Here is a 19515-nt window from a genome sequence, read left to right as displayed (position 1 = left end):
ACTAAAAACTGCCACTTGGGATTAAATCAGAGTACTACCAGACAAAGGCAACCTCTCAGGGATTCTCCTCCACCTCTTTCACTGAAAAATCCCCTTCTCTTTAGCAAGTTTTGTTCACGCCCCAAAACACGTAAGCTAGTTCCACAAGCCTCCTGGGGTCACATGAGACTTGAGACCCAGAGCAGACAAGCCCCATGAGCTGCTATTACAATAAATGGGCGACAAGGGTGACTGAACTCCACTGTCTGTCCCTCTACTTGGAGATGTATTTTTATTTACCTTCCTCCCTGAGAAGGAATGATCCTTTGCAAAATGCCCACTAAAGTGAGCAACAAAGAAAAGTGGGCAAAAGCCCGGATAACCCTCCCACCAGCCAAGCAGCCGGCCCCTCTTCCGGCAGCGGCCGCAGCAGCACAGCTGGCACAGCGAGCCCGTCATCTCCTCAGCTCCCCTCAACACTGCATCATCACGCTGGCCGCCCTCTTCCCCATTCACTCCATGCTGATTCCAAATCAACTCACTAACGGGAAAGCTACCCCCCTTCAACAGAGCATGCGAGGCCCCCACCCCTCCTCCTCTGTTAGCTCCAGGGTGGTCCCTGCCCCTGAGCTCAGACTGCTGTTGTACCTTAAAACAGACATGCTCCCCATTGATAAGATACCTGAGGTTGAGATGCGTCACCTCACCTCCCAGACAGATGCCCCAAGTGATCAACAGCATTGAAGTCAGTGGAAAAAAACCAAGGGGGAGATTTCAACTTCCTGCAAGGGGAGGGGAGAATTTATTTTTAAAATAAAAAAAAAAATTTTTTCCAAGTATCAAGTTTCAGAAAACCTTTCAAGGGTGTCCTTTGCAATTCTCTGGCCAAAGAGAGGGAGCGTGTACCAGCCGAGTCGGTGGGGAACATCAACTGCTGACACTGGGTGGGTCACTGGCTGCTTCCGGCTCTGTCAGCTGTCCACAGGACACCTCGGACCCGGTGCGCTTCAGAGCAGGAGCGCTGATTCACGGCTTTCAGGGTTTTGCCACTTCTCGGGGCAAGCTCTGTGCTTCCTGCACAGCTCTTGAGAAAACTCCTGGTCTGATCTAGTTCCTTCCTCTCTCGGATTCCCATGTCAGCCTGCTCCCCCAAGGAACAGCCTTGCGGGAGCCTTCAAGGAACCTGAAAAAATATAGATTACTACTCATGTCAGGCAATCAGAAGTGTGTGCAGGCCTCAGAACCTGAGGGGTTGCCTTTTGAAACAACAGCTACGAAATATACGACTGTGTCCAGAAAAAACCAGGACAAAGCAACACCTAATTCTGTTGACTAAAGCTTCAGAGCTCAGCTGATGTTCATAATAAACCAAACTAGGAAGGTGAAGGGGCTACTGGCCCCCTCTGGACACCCTCTGCCCCTCCAGTCCAGCCTCCATCTTCCGCCTGCTCCTTGGCTGTGACTCAGTCCACAGGGGCACGGAGGAGATGGACGGGAGGAGGGGACACGCCTCCTGTGGGTCACAGCAGGCTGGACGTGTCCCTCCCTTCAGGCCTGGGGTAGAGCAGCCTTACTATTGGGTTGGCCAACGTCTTACGGAGAAACCCGAAAGCACTTTTTGGCCAGCCCAGTACTTCTGGGATATAATGCATAACCCCTTAGGGTTCCTACACCCACTCTTCAAATATCCTTAACTTACTCAATTTGAGTATGCTGTTTCCTGCCAAGACCCTAAAACAGCCACCAATAAGGCTTTCATTAAATACCCAGGTATTTATTAGGCCCTTGAACCAATGGCCTTGACATGCTGTAAACATGGACACTAAACCCTGCCCTGACCCAGGCCATAGACCACTTTAGGCATCCCTGTTTGAAATCCAGGCCTGACATGCTTGGTCCTGGGTACAGCAGGGAGGCCCTCTGGAGCCCATGTCCAGGGAAGGAAGGGCTCCTGGAAGGCCTGTCTTCCCGGGGTTCCCAGTCTGGTTGGTGGAAAGTGGAGGTCTGCACAGGCTTGGGTCTTAGGCCTGAGGACTGGGCACCCCAGGGGGACCTCCTCCGGGTAGGGAGGGCTAAGGAGTCTCGCATCTTGCCATCAGCTGGAAGGAGCGAGGCTGGGAGAAGGCAAAGGGCCTGTAGACGGTCTTGGCACTCACCCTGTAACAACTCAAGAGCCGAACACTGGCAACACCTTCTCCAAGAGGGAATAACAACAGGCAGAAAGTACCCATCGGCCAGGAGCTTTCTGTGTAACTTGTAACTGTGTCTTATTCAGGTGTCTTTGGTCCTCAAAACATCTCAGGACATCTGTCAAAGTATCTGGAATGTCTACCCGGTCCCGGCGACAGCACTGGTCCCAGCTCCCTGGCAGCAACGAGGCCCGGGTGTGATCTGTGCTCTGCAGAGCCCAACTCCAGCCCTTCCTGCTCGCCGCCTGGGCCCTCCTGGCACTTCCTGCCCATCTTGCTGAGGCTCGCAGGCATCGTACAGCACTGAGGTCTAGCCACCGTCCCTCCTAGATGAGGTGCACGAGCAGGGCAGAGCACGCTGAGCCAAGCACCAGGCCCAAGCACATGTAAAAGGACATCACCACCCCAGTGGCCTCGGCCAGCTCCCTGGGCACGATCTTGGGCCCATAGATGAGAGCCAGGGTGCTGAGGTAGCCGTTGCTGAGCCCCAGCAGAGAGGTGAAGAGCACCGGGTACATGTCAGACTGGAAGACCACCGTGTGCAGGTGGACACGGGGCTGGTAGTTGCAGAACACAAAGAGGGGGACGAGACAGGTCCGGAGGAGCACAAGCCCGGGGAGCACCTTGCTCCTGGGCCCTGGCACCTGGATCCAGGCTGTGATCTGCCGGCCGCACAGGTCAGCAAAGTTGTACAGGAGGAAGGTGGTGAGGGGGACAAAGAACTTGGTGCTCCACGGCGAGCCCGAGCCCTTGCTGAGGGACTCGATGTTGCTGAGGATGGCGGGGAAGACGAGGCTGGTGATGAAGAGGAGGTAGATGATGCAGAAGCCCAGGCCGGCAGTCTTCTTCAAGATGGGGCGGAGGGGTGGTGTCTGGGAGTCGCTGGATCCAGGGGCCACCAAAGGGGGATTGGGGAAGTCCTGGGGCAGCTGCTCTTCACCAGAAAACACAGCCGGCCAGACAGGCCTCATATAGTACCTGCAGGAGAGAGGCTAGTGGTAAGAGGGGCTGGAAAGCAGGGTCACTCGGGATTTTCAGAGACAAGGCCAGGGACGGTCTTTAGGCCCAGCATGTAAAGCCTAAGCCCCAGGATGCCCTCAGATGACACGTGTGCTGCGGGGTGGCCAGAGGGAGACCTGCACAATCCCCAGCCTTCCTGTCCGGAGCTGCCTGTAAGGCTGGACTCCAGTCCATCGTTCCGTGGTGCCGGCCGTGCCATGAGCAGGGAGAGAGGAAACCAGCACTGACCACTGCATGGTGAGCCTGGGATCCAGTCTTCACTCACTTATTTTTGTTTGGTTTTGGGGGTGGGGAGAGGTGGAGCTAAAGTAGCATTTATTCTTCAAATGTAAAAGTAATTTAAAATCTTAAATTATAAAAGTAACACATGCTTGATGCAATAAACCCAAATAATACATAAGAGGAATGACACAGTAGAACAAGAACTCTCACCTCCCACCTCTAGTCTCACTCCTTAGAGATACAGATCATTAAAAGTCTGGTGTATATTGTTCCATGCACATGCAAACACCACACACACACAGCTATGTTTCTTAAGCAAAAGTGGGATCAAACTATACATACTGTAAAACTTTTTGCAACAGTATAACTAACGTAATATAAATACATTATATAACTGTCTACATGCATAACTATTATACATAAATGTATACACACAATTGCCTAAAGAAGAGTATCTTGTGGCCATCCCTTCACACAGGGACAGACGGCTCTGTCTCTGTTGCTGCAGAGTATTTCACTGTATGGATAGACAATTTAACTGCTCCCCTAATGCTGGACATTTAGGTTAGCTCTAGTTTTTCTCTACTACAAATAATGGTGCAATGAATGTCACTATACATAAATCCTTGCACATATATACTAGTATTTCAGTAGAGCAAATTTCTAGAAGAAGAACTGCTGGATCACAAGGTTTGTATCTTTAAAATTTTGATAGATATTGATAAACTGCTCTCCAGATAGGGAGAACCAATTTATCTCTGCTTTGTACCACCTACCTACCCTAACTAAAGTAACCTAACACTTCAATCTCCATGAGAGCACCTGTTTCTCTAAAAAGAACTGACCACAATTTATAATCATTGTGTTGGTTTACTGGTTTATCATCTGTCTCCTTCAGTAGAAGACAGCTCTCTGGGGCAAAGACACATTTGGCTGTTCCCAGCTAAATCTCTGGGCACACAATAACCCTTCAAAACATAATTGTTGAAAGAACTGATAAGCCTATAAAAGTATCTTTTCCTGCATATACTCAACACTGAATATGATCAATTTTTTCAATTTCTGCTACTCTGACCAGAGTAGAAAAGGCTTGGGTCTCTTTGCATTGCGGTGTGACCTTTCCTGAGTCACTCAACCGCTCTGGGCCTTGGATGCCTAAAAACCAGGAGACATGGGCTGATTGTATTAATATATCTCAAACAGAAGAACTGGTGTGGTGCCGGGGAGAACAGCAGGTTGGTGATAGCGGGGTTCTGGTTTCAGCACTACTTCTGCCTCCCCACCGTGACCTTAGGCCAGGTACTCCCCTCTCGGGGCCTCAGTTTCCTCCTCTGTAAAATGGAGGGGCTCTGTAGCTGTAGTTTCTGAGATCCCTGCCAGCCTTCCCATCCTAAGAGCCTACATACTGTCCATAAGCGAGTCACTGGGAGGACTCCTCCCCAGAATCACTTTTCCATGTAATGCTGAGCTGAGCACTTTGGTCTTAAACCTTGTCTTGTTTCCCAATCACTATTTAGAGAAAGGACTATTCTTACTTCTGCTTCTACTCAGCATCAAGTCCTTGCCTTAGTCTGCTCTGAGGAAGCTGCCCACCAAGTTCTTCTGGTCAAAGCTCTTATTCATAAGTTCGTCCAAATCTAACTGCACCCTACCGCAGTCAGCAGCTCCCACCACTGCGTGAGGCTCAGTTCCTCCTGAGTGGGATGGGGCAGCCTAGCCCAGCCCTCCTGGGTGCAGCACCTATGGGCTCCCTTTTAAGTAAGATTTAGTTTGAGCAGCCCTGGGAGCACACCTCTAAAGCTCCATCCTCAGATGGGTTTCTGTAAACCCAGAAGCCTTGACCCAAGTGTTAATATGCAAAGAAATAGAAACTTCCATGGGCTGGCATAGCCCTGGGTTGTTCTCTTGTCTCACATGCTCAGCTGGAAAGGATTTTGGCTTGCTTAAGTGAGACTGAAAACTAGGGTGACCACCTGTCCTGGTTTGCCCGAGACTATCCTGGTTTTAGCACTGAAAGCTCCCAGTCCTGGGAACCCCTGGGACTTCAGTCCCAGGCAAACAAGGAAGGTTGGCCACCCCGGTGTAAACAGCCCACGCGAGGCTCCCTGAAACAGGACACAGGGAAACAGCAGGAGTAGTGGGAACCTCCTGCCTTCTGTTCATTGACTCAAAATAATTTAGTCAGCAGCAACAAGGTGTCAGGCAGTATATGAGGGGCTGGGGGACAGCGAGCCAGTCAGACCCCAGGAATCACAGGGGCATCATCGTGGAGCACAGCTGGATAACTTTTGATGACAGCCCTGAAGGGGCAGGCAGGGGGTGGACAGACTCAGGTCTGTAGCCACCTGGGGTACATGGTGTCATCACTCAGTCCCCTTTTATCCTCCTGAGGCCACGGAGGCCAGCTGAAGTTACAACAATCCTCTAACTGGGGACAGCAACCTGCCCCGGCAGATTCAGGATTCTGGTGAAGGCAGGGGGCTCTGGGGATTAACGAGGCGACTCTCACAGGGACAGGAGGAGTCAGTGGTGAGGAAGGACCTCGCCGTCACAAGCCAGGGGTGCAGCAGGATGCAGTGGTAATGGTGCAGCCGGGAAACGGCTCCAGGTTCCAATGCCCACCTACGGCTCACCAGGTAAGAAACCTGGGCATGTCTGTTAACTCTCCAAAGCCTCAGTTTCCTCATTGGTAAAATGGGAAAATACAGTAAAAACTGCACGAGGCTGTCATATATCCTAAGGGGAAAAAATGGACTGCTTAGCTCAGTGCCCCCCACACCAAATCGGTTCCCGTGGATCCGGCAGAGCCAGGACCTGCGCTCTTGCCCAGCTCTGCGGCTCACACGCTGTGGGACCACAGGCCAAGCACCTGGCCTTCTCTGTCTCCGTCTAGTCACCTGTATAATGGGGAATGTAATTCCTGCCATTCCTATATCAAATACGACAATGGTTATGAAAATGCATTGAAAAGAATAAAAAGCAAGAAAAAGTCACGGGTCATTTTTTAAAGAGCAGCAGGAAGCAAAAAAGGAAAAGGAGGAAGGAGAGAGAGAGCAAGAGAGACTAAGGCGAGGAAAGCGGTCCCGCAGGGTCGAGAGGCCCCGAGAGACGGGGGTTAGAATCAGAGGTTTGGAGTTGGGCTCCAATGCTGGTTTTGCTGCCGACGGGCTGTGGGACTCAGGCAAGTAATTCAGCCTCTCTGAGCCTGGTTTTCTCATGTGTGAACGGGCGCAATTACGATAAGTCACAGTGCTGCCCCCATGAGAAGCGGGTGTGTGAGCTTTAAGAAGCCCCGTGAGGCCGGGCTGAGCACAGAGCAGGAGCAGGGGAGGTGCGCAGCCCAAGGAGCTACTCTTCATCATTATCCTTGCTCAGGTCCCACTTCCGCCGCCTGCCCTCTCTGACGGAAAACACGCAGACTCCGGGGGTTGTCTACGCAAAGCCAACTTCTCACGTCCAACGGCCCAGCCAATTTACTGAGCAACGACTACGAGCCAGGCACAGCTCGAGGCATGGGATACAGCAGAGAGCAAAACCCACTCTATTTCTGCCCTCAGGGGAGGTCACACTCCAGCGGGGAGACAGGCAGTAAACCAGGAAACGAACATGGGCTCTAGCTAGAGGACAGAAGAACTCAAGCAGACAGGATAAAGGTATAAGCATATATGAGAGAAGGATGCCGCAGAGAGCTAGCGCGGGCCTCACCTGGCGTAGTCCAGCCGCGGCAGCAGCAGGTAGAGCCCGATGCAGAGCACCAGGAAGACGTCCGCCGTCAGGAAGAAGGCCAGGGTGCTGTCCGTCACGTCACTGGCCCCCGCCAGGTCCACCAGCGAGGCCACGGCACTGAGGGTGCCCCCCATGGCTCCTCCTGCAGAGAGCGTGGGACCCCCCATGGATGGTCAGGGCAGGCCCGTCCTCCCTGCCTCTCGGGCCGCCCGCGCTCCACTCCAGCTCCACGCTGTCCCTGCTGAGAAGAACGCTGCTGTTCTCACAGCACGGCGAGGCCTTGGCAGACCCGGAGGGTCCTGCAGCCGTGAGCTTTCTGACTCTGGGAGGGTATCCCCAGCCCAGCTCTTCTCCAAGGGGCATGGAAGAGGCTCCGGCCTGTCCGAGCACAGGCTCCCCGCTGCCTCGAGCGAGGCCAGCCGATCTGGGGAGTCCTTACCGGTTAGAAAGCCACCCAGGAGCTCATGGAGCTTACCTTGTACCCCACGGCAGCTGTGCACCATACATGTGTGAACACGCATGCACGCTCGCTAACACACACACAATCACATACACATACATAGGCTACCACAAGCTCTCACACACACACACACACCGACACACAGTCTCAAACCACACTGTCACACACACACACACTCAGTAACACACTCCTATATACTCACACACCATGCTACCCCAAACTCATACACACACTCGCATGCACGCAACTGCCCCACCACATGGAATGTGCTCTCCTGCCGAGGGCTTCGGCACGTGGCCCAGGTGACCACGTGGCACCACATCTTTCTCTGCTACCTAACAGAAGAGGCAGCACAACCTAGCCGAGGGGACTCATGGGTCCAGGAGCCAAACAGATGTACATCTGACCCTTGACTCTGCCACTTGCTCGCTGTGACCTGGGGGCAACATGACTTCTTGGGACCAGAGTTTGCTCATCTGTAAAATGGGGACAACGACACCTGCCTTGCAGAGCAAGGCCTGAATCAGATGATGTTTAGAAAGAGCCCAGCACACGGCAGGCTTTCTGCAAATGTCAGTCCCCTTCCTCACCACAATCACAGTCACTTCTGGGAGGCAGGCCATGTGTCTTTCTTCTCTGTTGAACCCTCACAACCGTGGGTGGTCAACTGGTGCTGGCCACGAGTCAGAGCTTATACATGGTCACAGCCTGTTTATTTGCCTGGAAGATGGGACTCACACTTGTCCTGTCCCCTCCCATGAGACTACAGTGGGATGGAAATGGAAACAGTGAATGGGAAAAACAATGAATACATGGGCGCGTCCAATAGGATCAACACAGTAAGTGCCTGTGAATACAGGACTGCCTGGCTGCACGGATGGATTTGCCTGCGTTAGAGGATCAGGATACTGAGTCTCAAGGAGGCAAGAGGGCCACTGACTGCAAACAGCCAGCTGGTCCGTGTGGGCACGAGCTGCTTTGTCATTACTCGGCAGGTCTGACCAGGCACCACTTCACTGCCCATTGTTGCACAGAGCAGAGGTGGGAGAGCGACAGCTGGGCCCTCGTCCACCACAATGCCCATCCTCGCTGCCTCACCCACACTCTGACTGACACCTCTGTGGCTCTTTTTCTCCCCAACCTTCTCAATATGAGTTCTATTAGCCTGGGTGGGGCCAGAGGTTGGGATCTGAGAGGAGGGCAAAGAAATGAAAGTTAGCATAGTGATGTTTTAATTCTAGCACAGACTCTAGAATCAAAACATCTGAGTCCAACCCTGGCTCTACCACTTCTACGTGTGTGACCTTCAGCAAGTCACTTAACTTCTCTGTGCCTCCGTTTCCTTATCTGTAAAATGGGGATGTTAAAACCCACCTCTTAGGGCTGTTACGAAGATTAAGAGGATCATTACATGTAAAGCAGGACAGTGTCTGGTACTGAGAGGTGCCATATAAATCCTCTCAGATTCCCAATTAGGTGTTTCGTTATTTCTGTCCTTCCTACATCAAAACAGCAACAACAGGGTAAACTCTTTGCCAAGAGGGTGCCAACTTCTGAGAAGCTGTAATCCCCACCTGGGTGATTTGTAAGAACTGGAGTTAAACTCCGTAAGACATTCCCTAGCTGCCCTGAGGAAGAGATCTTAACATCACTGCCTATTGATTTTCCTCTCTCTCTTCCCAACTTGTAGAGAATTTATAATATTATCATCAACAACAAACCAGGCCTCCGGGAGCTCATCCTTCATGACTCCCTACTTTTATCTCATCAGTTATGGAAATACATGCAAACGAGGGACTTAAAAAAACACCAGTACAAAACAAATGAATTGTTCCTCAGATGCCAACACATACAGAATTCACAAATGGGCTCCTCTGGACAAAAAACAACGGGGGCTGGTGAGTGGCACTGAGGCCTCTGGAAGATCGGGACACCTCACATCTTCCAGGGTGATGGGTGCCCACTGGGAACTGCACACAGTGGTGACAACGGCTTAGGGCCCAGGGTAATTAATACTGAAGTGTGAGTACTAGATTTCTCTACTTTTTCAAAAATGGACTTCCTTAAAAATGCACAGGAGAGTCTCCTTCTCTGGAAGGTTTGCAGGTGGCCAGATGAACCTGAAGGGCGCCTTGCCAACATATCGGTGTGTTTGGTCACTGGCTCCTGGAGAGAGAGCCAGCAAGGTTGTTATATTGAAAAATCCTCTAGCAGTATGGAGGGAGATGAGGGGACAAGAGACCAGGATGACAAAAGGGATTAAATCCAGTGTTCAGTGGCCACTTGCCTCAGCTTAGGCATGCCCTTCTTGAAGCACTGCTAGGGGCATATTGATTGTACTCAGGAAACTTAGCGATGGGTCCACTTTTATTTTACTTTACGCCCAAGGGTTTCTCTGAGGATACAGCCAGAAGCCTAATCTTACATCAAAAATGGCAAACAGATTTGAGCTCTGATCTGTTGACAGTAAGTGTCTCCAGTGCTATGCTGAGAAGGATTTAGACACTTAGGAGGAAAGATACAGATCGATTAGTGATGTCTGGCACTGGTGTGGGAACAGGGAGGAGATATACACGTGTCCAGGTATTTGTCATCCCTGTCACATACTACTTGGCATTATCGATTAATGGGCACAGAGAAGATTCTTCGCAAGATGCTTCTCAAGTGGGCAAATGCTTACTGCACCTCTTCACACAACATGGACGTACAGAGACACTGAACAGAGCAGCTGAGCTCCCAATCTTGCTTTAAGGGATGGTGGTCTCCTGGGAAAGCACAGATTCTTCCTGACCCAGCTCCTTTTTATCTTGTTGAGACATTTGGGTGAGAGAACAGAACTGCTGAGGTCTAGGCAACAGGCTTAGGTTAGGATCAAAATTTTAGTTAAAGGGGTCAGCCCAAGTCATGTCAGCAGCCCCATAAAATGCCAAAGTTCAGGGTAACAGAGGAGTTTATTACTAGGCTATCAGCTCCTGGGAGGCTGAGTCCTGTTCATCTTTGAATCCCTGGCACATAGTAGGTCTTCTACAAAATTACAGAGGAAGGAAATACAGATAGAGGGGGGGAAAAGATGGAGAAAAGAAGGGGGAAAAGGTAGGGGAAAGGAAAAATAACGAGAAGGAAAGGGGACAGGAGAAGGGAAAGGAGGAGAGGAGGGAGGGAAAGAAAGGAACGCTGGTTCAGGAAATGCACTTGGTAGGCAGACTGTATTTTCCAAAAGGAGCTGCAACTATGTCTCCCCTCCCATTACACTATGATTTTCATACTCACCCACTGAGATATGTGGGTCTGTGTTTTCTCCCCGTGAATCCAGGTAGGCTTATGGCTATAGTGGAAGTGCCCCTAAATGTCTTTCAAGGCTAAGTCATAAAAGGAAATAATGCTTCTGCCTGGGCCTCTTGGGATGCTTGTTCTTGCAACCCAGAGGCCACGCTACAGGGAAGCCCAGGCAGCCGTGGTGAGGACCACAGGGAGAGAAACCCTGGCCCCAGCCCCAGCCCCAGCTGAGCTTCCAGCTAACAGCCAGCACCACCACACCAGCTGGGTGAGCACACCATCTTGAAAGTGGATCCTCCAGCTCCAGGCGAGCTATCCTGGCTGATGCCACGTGGAGCAGAGGAGGAAAGCTGTCCCTGCGAACTTCTACCCAAACTGCAGACACACGGGCCAAAGAAATGATTCTTACTGTTCTAAGGCACTAAGAAGTTTTCACGTGCTTTGTTAACACAATAATAGATCATGGAAACACAACTAACATTCATTTCTTTTTCTGGAAGGGCTACCACATGCTCACCTCTGGCTCCTTCAAATAACCCCCAAGTAGACTGACCTGCTCAGCCGTCTGGACCCCCGCTCTCACCTGATATCAGCGCCTGGGAATTCCTCATGGGGAAGGAACCAGTCATGCCGAAGACGCTGCTATTGAAGATGGTGGAGGTGCCGCTGAGGATCGCCATGCAGACGATGGTGACGGCGAAGAAGCTGTGAGTCCAGGAGGAGGTGTCCACCTTTACCAGCACGGTCATCACCACAAAGATGGCCAGCATGACAGTCAGCGAGGCCAGCACGCGGACATGAATCGGAACCCTAAGGTGAGGATACCAGAAGCGGTTAGAGACCCCCTCGGGCCTCCCATGCCAGGCTGGGCTTGGTGAACATTCTTAAGGGAAGCAGGTGTGCTCAGTGGCTGGGACTGTGCACTCCGCAGTCAGGAGGCCTGGGTCTGAATCCTGCCTTCCTGGCTCACAGTCCTGTGTGGACTTGGATTAGTGACTCTATCATTCCGGTTTCAGCTTCTGCGTCTGTACAAAAGAAAGGAGAATCAATCTACCTGAAGGTGTGGTTGTGAGGATCTCTGGCGGGGAGTGTACAGAGTCAGGCAGCAGTACCCAGCTCAGGGCAAATGTTCTCAGATGCTGCTTCTTTTCATCTTGCTGTGAGGTTAAAGGACAGGAGATGAGGGCTCTTGAGGCAAGACCCCCGTTCCTCCTGCCACGGGGATGAGCTCCCGCTGGCTTTGTCTAGTGCTTAAACAGAACAACCACCCACTGGATTCCTTCCCCCAAAACTTAGCAGTGGCAGGGAGAGAAGGGAGAAGAGAAGAAAATCATCACCATCACTGTCGTCATCAAAGCAAACACTGAGATAGTACTTCATTTGTGCTAGGTACTCTTCTAAGTGGTTTCTAAATGCTAACTTGTTGAATTCTCACACCAGCTCCACAAAACAGGTATTCTTACCTACCCCACATATACAGATAAGGAAACCGAGGTCACAGAGGCTAAGCAACTTGCCCAAGGTCAGTCAGCTGCTCCCACCTGTGCTCTCAGAACGACACTCTACTGCCTCCCTGGGAATGAAGGGAATATGGGTGGCCCAGAACAGGTGGCCAGGGCAGAAGGAGGCTCCTGTGATGGGCTCAGTTGTCATGGGCAGCAGCTGACGCCAAGCTAGAGCCAGCTACCCCCATCCAACCCCACTCCTGTATGTAAGCCTTACGCCTCTCCCAGACTCCAATCTGCCCAGACACCGTCCTGCAGGGAGAAGCAGGGAAGCCTAGCTCTCTGTGAAACTGCATTTTTATTGCAGGGAGAGAGAATATCATCTAAAGAGGCTGTTTAAATCATCAGATTAGACTAAGCTTTAAACCAGATTGGATGTTTAGTTAATTTTCCTGCTAACCAGTGGGTGGCAGCTGGGAGAAAACCCAGATTAGTTATATACAAATTTCTTTTGGATAAAAAAAGAAAGACATGAAAGGTAGAAAAAAATATATACATACATAAAGAGGTGTGAAATGATGAGCATGAAAAGCAAGAAAGGATTTTTTCAAGGTGCTTTTGTGGCCCCAGGCTAATTTGAGTTTCCTTCCTATCCTTGGCTGAAGGGAGAGCAGGTGCTGCCTGGGCTGTGTCAGGGGCAGAAGGAAGCCTGAGGAAGTGAAGGGACAGTTCAAGGTTGTGGTGTGAGGAGCTAGGATGAGGACCCAGGTCTGCTGAGCCCCAGCCCATGGCTGTCTTGCTAAGTCGCGTCCTCTCTGGTGTGTTCATTCCACAGATAACACTGGCCAACTACTGTGTGTCCAGCGCTGGGCTGGATGCCCGGGACACAGGACAGACAAGGGACAGGCATTTTGCTCCAGTGTGCAAAGTGCTCCATCAGCAGGGCCATAGGGCATCCTGGGCACGTCTGAGGGGCACGACACCCACTCTGAGCATCTCATAGGTTTTTTGGAGGCGATACCTAAGCTGGAGCGTAAGGTACGTCTGGATGTGAGTGCACATATCTTGTGAGAGAGAGCGTAGCACACTCAGGGAATTAAAATGGACTCTGGCTGCAGGTGACACTGGGAGCAGAGGATACCAGACAGACATGGAGCCCCACCCTGGAGGGCCTGGTCCAACTGATAAGTGCCAAGACTTGCTCCTCAGAGTGGGGCGTGGAGTGGGCATGCAGGCTTTGTCTGCCAGCATCCCTCCCACCAAGAGCACTCCTTCCATGCCAAGTTGTCCTGCGGAGGTGGACGGTCAAACTGTCCACACCAACCCATCCACAAATGAGGGCACACGACCTGGTCTGGGGTGATCAGGGTGTCCCACCCATACCTCTGGCCACTGGATTGGGTTAGGGGTTAGCATGTGACCTAGGCAGGGCCAGTCAGTCATCGCTGGGACTCAAAGGTAGAAGCTGGGTCTCTGCCAGGACTGTGTCGGGGGCTGCTGGTTCCTATCTCCCAGCATGGGGAGAGGCCACATCTGAGATGAAGCCAAGTAGGCACACACAGAGCTCAGGGCCGGCGGATGAGAAGGACGTTTATACTCCCCTAGATCCAGCAGTGGAGGCAGCCCTGACTTTAATTTTCTAAGGAAAGAATGAGAAAATCCTTTTTGTGTCTCTTTCCTTTGTTACCAAGAGTGCCAACCAACACGTAGAGGCACATCAGGGTTTCCAGTTGGGGAGCGACAGAGAGACTCCACCCCTGAGCAATGGGTGCCCTGCCCTCCTGCCCTCCCCTCTTACCAGGAAGCAGGTTGCAAGTGACAGGTGATTGATTAACACCTCCCAAGAACAGCCTTCAGCCAATGATGGGGAAGTGGGTGGATAAATACCCCAGCTCCCACCCCCTCAGGTGTGTTCCACACTGGCTGCCAGAGTTCTGAGCAGCCGAAGCTCGGTCACCTTCTATGGGAGCTGGCTTGATAAGGCTTCCTTTACTGGCTGCCAGCCCTTCCCAGTCTCCCCCCTTCTCCTATTGTGGCCCCCCAAATAAACTACCTGCACTTGAATCCTTTTTCCAGGGTCTGCTTCTGAGAAACTCCACATCAAGACACATCTTCCCAGGGTCTGCAGGGGACTTGGCCTGGGCAGGAGCTGGTGGGCAGTCAGGTGAGCACCTGGACCCCAGGGGCCCCTTAGTACCTATTTTAAATGCATACCAGGTGCCCTGAAGGCTGGTGGTCAGGCCTTACTCTGATGCTCAGGGTGATGCTACACACTCAACCCTGTCACACAAACCCCCCAGCCCAACTCTCTCCCAGGAGCTGCAGCTTCCCCACCCACCCCAAAGATAAGAGCCACAGGGGCACAGAGCCTGAGTCCAGAGACAGAAACCCTGCCAACTCTGCCACCAATTCACTGTGTGACCCCAGGCAAATATTCAACCTTTCTGGGCCTCAGTTTCCTTGAAAAAGAAGAGGTGGGACAAGAAAAAGTTCAGGTTTCTTCCAGTTTATGCTTCTAAATCTGAAAAAATTCAAGTGGAGAGAAAGGCTGGGGACCAATGCCCCAAAGTTTTAGCAGTTCCTTGGGGCAAGAAGGCGGCGAAGGACAGACTAGAAGACGTGAGAAGCGGCACAGGGACAGGGCCCCGTCTCGTTCTCACCCCCAGGGCTGGCATAGGGCCTGGCAGGCACCTGGTAAACACCTGCTGGATGCACAGATTGATAACTAAGGGGTCCCAGCAGTGCACGCTGGGCCTCAAGCTCCCCTTCACGCTCTGCTTTTTGACCCCCCCAGCATGGCAGGGAGACAGCTGGAAACAGCAGCAGCGATCCCAGCCAGCTTTGGGAATGGCCTCTGTCTCCAACCACCTCCTCCCAGATGCAACGCAGGAAAGGTCCCCCCCAGGAATGCTGCTGGCACCCCAGAAGCTCTCTGTGCCTGTCAAAACAAGGTTAAGTAGTTGCCTGAACAGGAAAGTTGCTTTGGAGAGAGCTGGGGGACTTCTTACCCAGGCACCCCCAGGGCAGGGAGAGGAGGGCAGAGTGAGAGAGGAGGAGGTAAACACCAAGTGCATCACAAAAGCAACGCAGCTCCCAGCTATGCCCCCCCCTCCGCCCCGGGTCACATCCCTGACCTGCACAGGTCTCCTCCTCGCCAGCTAGTTGCCAGCTGCAGAACCCACTCTCAGCTGGAGCTTCCCTGCAGGGGCTCCAAGCCCTCAGGGGTCTTGCCTGGGGCTATTGTCAATGCTTGTAAAGCTTTATAAAATGTGCCCGTGCAAGTCCACCCCATATCCACTAGTGGGGGGCACACTGCCTTACTCTCTGCTTCTTCCACCTGGACAGCGGCCCAGGGGGTGGTAACACTGTTGGGATTTTAGGGAAAGTCTAGACAAGTGCTGCCCTAGGCTTGGTGGCTCTGCTCTGGCACAGGGGATGTCTGAAGTGACAGCTCCAGCCCTGGGACCCTGGGGCAGGTCATAGTGATATGAGATTCTTGGAGAGGGCTGCCAGATGTACCCAGGCTGCCAGCTTCCCTCCCTTGCTCACGAGGGCTCAGGACCCCAGGGGACTGATTTCTTCATAAGTCTCCAAAATGTAAATCCTCCTCATAAGTATTTATGATGCTACAGATTTAACATAATAAAACACTTGGCGATTATGGATGAGCCGCTTAGATAAAGCCAGGGTTCTCCAGGAGGGGAGAAAAGGGGACATTTCAATCTCGCACATTAAATAGAAAACAGCTTAGCTCCAAACCATCTTCCCACAATCCAGAAACAGACAGAGGCTGGGAGCATTTTCCACATGGCCCTCACCCCTCTCCTGGAGCCGGGAAAGGGCACAGGCAGGCCCTGGCGTGGGCAGGACCCTTCTGGAGGACGCCCTGTAACACTGAGCCCTCAGAGCCAGCTCCCAGCCATGCTCGGGAGGGCAGTGCCCACTGCAGACAGACCCAGACCTTCTTCACCACCTCTTTCCCTCCAGTAGCCTGAAGCCAGGGCAGAAACGGGCTCCCGCTTATAAAGCCTGAGATGCAGCTCTGGCTGCAGGGAGGGGTCCCGCGAAGCTGGAGAACTAGGCGGCAGGGGGCCCAGAGGTTCCACGCACAGATGTGGGGGGAGAAGGGTCCCAGTTCAATCCTGCCTCCAACCTCTTGATGGCCACATGACCTTGGGCAGGTCACCTCTGTCAGCCTGTTTGCCCATCTGTAAAACAGGGGAATAAATCTGCCGCTCTTGGCCACTGCAGATTAAAGCAGAGAATGCCTCCGAGGGCTCTGAGTGCTGGGAATGCTAACTGCGATGATCAGAGATTATTCGCCCAGGGCCCTGAGGCTGGGCCTTCCCCGCTGCCGCTGATCCCCAGTCCCGGCTGGCTTCCGGCCTGCTGGACCTCACGACCACAGAGCGGGCAGTGCCAGGTAAGACGCCAGCTCAGGCCAGCCCTTCCTGGCACTGTGGTCCTGCGCGCATCTCCTGACCTCCACTTTGGACAGAGGATCACGATAGCGGCCTGGAAAGGAGACAGGGCGGCGAGAGGCCGAGGGACTGCCCACCGCCATGGCTCCGTCACCTCTTCCTTGTCGTCCTCTTCTTGCATGCCCTTCCTTTCCTCATACCTTCTCTTCTGAGTCACTGCCAGGGACCCAGCTCTACCCGGCTCATAACTCCATCCCCTGCCTCCTTCTGGGCGTGATCTCTGGAGGCTGCGTTCCTCCTGCCAGGACACTGACCGTAGCCCCGTGTGCCAGGGACAGGCAAGAGCAGGCAGGTTAGGGGCCAGCTGGCTTTCGGCCCCCAGGCCGTCTCAGACCATCCTCCCTCTTGCTCGTCCAGCCTTCACTTTGGTTTTAAGAGGCGTGCAAAATTCTTTGACATTCCTTCCATTGAAAGGTGCGGTCCCTGGTCCCTTAAAACTGAGTGGGCAGAAGGGACAGTATGTGACTGCAGAGACTAGGTTACCAAAACCATGCAGCGTCTGCCTTGCTCTCTTGGGGCGCCTGCTCTTCAGCCACAACATGAAAAGTCCTGCTACCTGCGAGAGACCGAGGGGAGGGACAGAGACAGACGGAGAGAGAGGTGCCCCGCGGAGGCCCCAGCTGCCTACAGCCACATGAGAGAGGGCCAACCAGAGCTGCCAGGTGAGCCTGCTGACTCCCAGAACCACGAGAGACAGTGGTAGTGTTTTCAGCCACCATGCTCTGGGATCATTTTTCTGCAACAACAGATTATTGGAATAACCCCACAACGTAATATGTTTGGAAAGACTGGTCTCTTCAGGCTTAGCACACCTGAGGCACATGCGCTGCCCTGTCTCCTCCTGGACTCAGAACAGACATCAATAATCAATCACAGCACACTCCCTGAGGAGTGTCAGACCTGCCGTAGAATCCTGTTCAAGCAGAGATCCAGGTAGTCACTACAAACTGAGCAGAGTTGGGTAAAACAGGTTTGCCACCAGCGACCTAAGGTTGCAGTAGGCCGTGCCCAAGAGATGCCCAAGTTTCTGAATCACAACGTAGCTACCTTTATCAGCTAATGATAGCTTAGGGGAAATGCAGGCAAAGTAGCTCAGGCTGTTACCCCTGTAAACCTAAATGGAGAACGGATGGCACCAGTCACCCAGTGGGGTGAAAGGGCCACGGGCTATCTCCTAAATCATTCCTTCTTCCACAGTGCATCCCACCCTTCACAAATGCTGTGTCAGAAGTCGCCCACTGACCTCCCCCATAGGCGGTCGACTCATGAGCTGCTGTTACCAGCTTGGCACTGAGCACTGAGTGACCCGTTCCCATATAGTGAGAGCCAGGGTGGTGGGGTGCCAGACTCTTAACTTCTAGCTCTGATGTTTTTGTTCTTTTTTTTGACCGCTCCACGTGGCATGTGGGATCTTAGTTCCCTGACAGAACGGGGATCGAATCCGTGGCCCCTGCGTTGGAAGCACAGAGTCCTAACCATTGGACCACCAGGGAAGTCCCCAGGCTCTTAACTTTCGATGGCTCTCAGAAAGGCTTGGAAGACCAGCCTCCACAAACCTTGCTCCCCGGGCCCCACCCACCATCTGTGGTGTCCCTGCGGCCCAGGCAGCTGTTGACAGTCAGCTCTGACCCCATGTGGCAGCGTGTGGCTCCCTGACCGGGCATTCCATAGGCAGGGCCCCAGGTAACCGATCTCTCAGTCTTCATGGAGGAGTCTGAACTGCCTGCTTCCTACTTTAGTGGACACATGTAAGCCAGGAGAAGAGAAGCAACTGTGGACCAAAGGGGAGTGGATGAGGCTGGAGGTGAAGGTCAGGGGCCTCGGAGAGGGAGGAAAGTGGCCTACCTGTTGACAAGCAGGAAATTCACCAGGAGGCACAGCACGGAGGGTACAGTGGAGGCAACGGCCAGGTAGCTCTCAAAGTAGTTCTGCAATCACAGAAGTGAGGAGTCCGCTGAGGTCACTCAGGATGGAGGGGAGGGGCCCCACCTGAGAGCATGGACAGGGCCCCTCTTGGTGGGTCTTCTACCCACTGTCTTTAGACACCTACGAGTGATGGGTAAGTCCACCCCGAGATGGCATGGTCTTGCCCCATCTCTAACCTAAGACCACTCACTCGGTCACACAACAGATACCATCAATGAGCTATGCTAAGTGCTGGGGACATAAGGAAGGGTAGGACTTTGTCCCTGCACTAACGCTCTGCAGCCCATGCTCCCACCCATCCTACCTGTTCCACCCACGTCTGAGGCAATGGAGACAGGACTTGTATGTACGTTTGTTTAAAGAAAAATTTTATCCTATCAGTCATCTTAGCCCATTGTCAAATTTCAGAGATATCCAGATGGGTTTTGTTGTGACTCATCCCCATTCTCACATTCTCGCAACCAAGTGAGGCCTGTTAGAAATACATGGGGCCCTGATCCTTGCAGAGAAACTCTGTTCCGACTCTGGATTTGCTCCTTCAACAGAGCTGCTACCCAAGGTCAAAGCCGCTTTGGGAAGTGGCTCTTAGTCTGGCCAAGATGAGGAAAAAGGGCATTTTCCTGGAAGTAGCCCGACAGTGTTATAGACAAAGAGTGCATGAGACCACAGAAAAGACGAAGACTCCTGATCAACATGTGCTGCAACTTTCAGCTGAGGAAGCTGAGTGGCAACTTCATGCATTTTTCAAAGCTCAGGGAATTGTCCACTCACTAGGGTAGGTTTTACTGAGT

General features: G+C 52.6%; 1 protein-coding gene across 5 annotated transcripts in view; it reads right to left on the bottom strand.

The window, feature by feature from the left end:
- Positions 1 to 459: 459 nt before the first annotated feature.
- The window catches only part of SLC29A3 (solute carrier family 29 member 3), a 43343-nt gene continuing 24287 nt past the window's right edge, over positions 460 to 19515 (bottom strand). For 3 of the 5 annotated variants that reach the window (XR_003797019.1, XR_003797017.1, XR_003797018.1), the window contains 5 exons: positions 18644 to 18726; positions 11456 to 11682; positions 7116 to 7278; positions 2136 to 3146; positions 460 to 1162 (listed from right to left, as the gene is read on the bottom strand). Coding sequence is in view for 2 of the 5 variants with exons in the window: in XM_029245125.1 (XP_029100958.1) it covers positions 2495 to 3146; positions 7116 to 7278; positions 11456 to 11682; positions 18644 to 18726 (1125 nt within the window). In the remaining 3 variants the exon portion in view is untranslated. Of the gene's footprint in view, positions 1163 to 1737; positions 3147 to 5820; positions 7279 to 11455; positions 11683 to 18643; positions 18727 to 19515 lie in introns of those variants that run through there. The other 2 variants (XM_029245125.1, XM_029245126.1) reach the window with 2 other exon arrangements.

Source organism: Monodon monoceros, unplaced genomic scaffold (assembly GCF_005190385.1).
Source record: "Monodon monoceros isolate NGI ecotype Baffin Bay Population unplaced genomic scaffold, NGI_Narwhal_1 Super_Scaffold_4, whole genome shotgun sequence".
In the NCBI taxonomy this organism is placed as follows: Eukaryota; Metazoa; Chordata; class Mammalia; order Artiodactyla; family Monodontidae; genus Monodon; species Monodon monoceros.
Note: the sequence above shows the minus strand (reverse complement) of the source record. Positions and strands in the feature narration are given on the sequence as shown.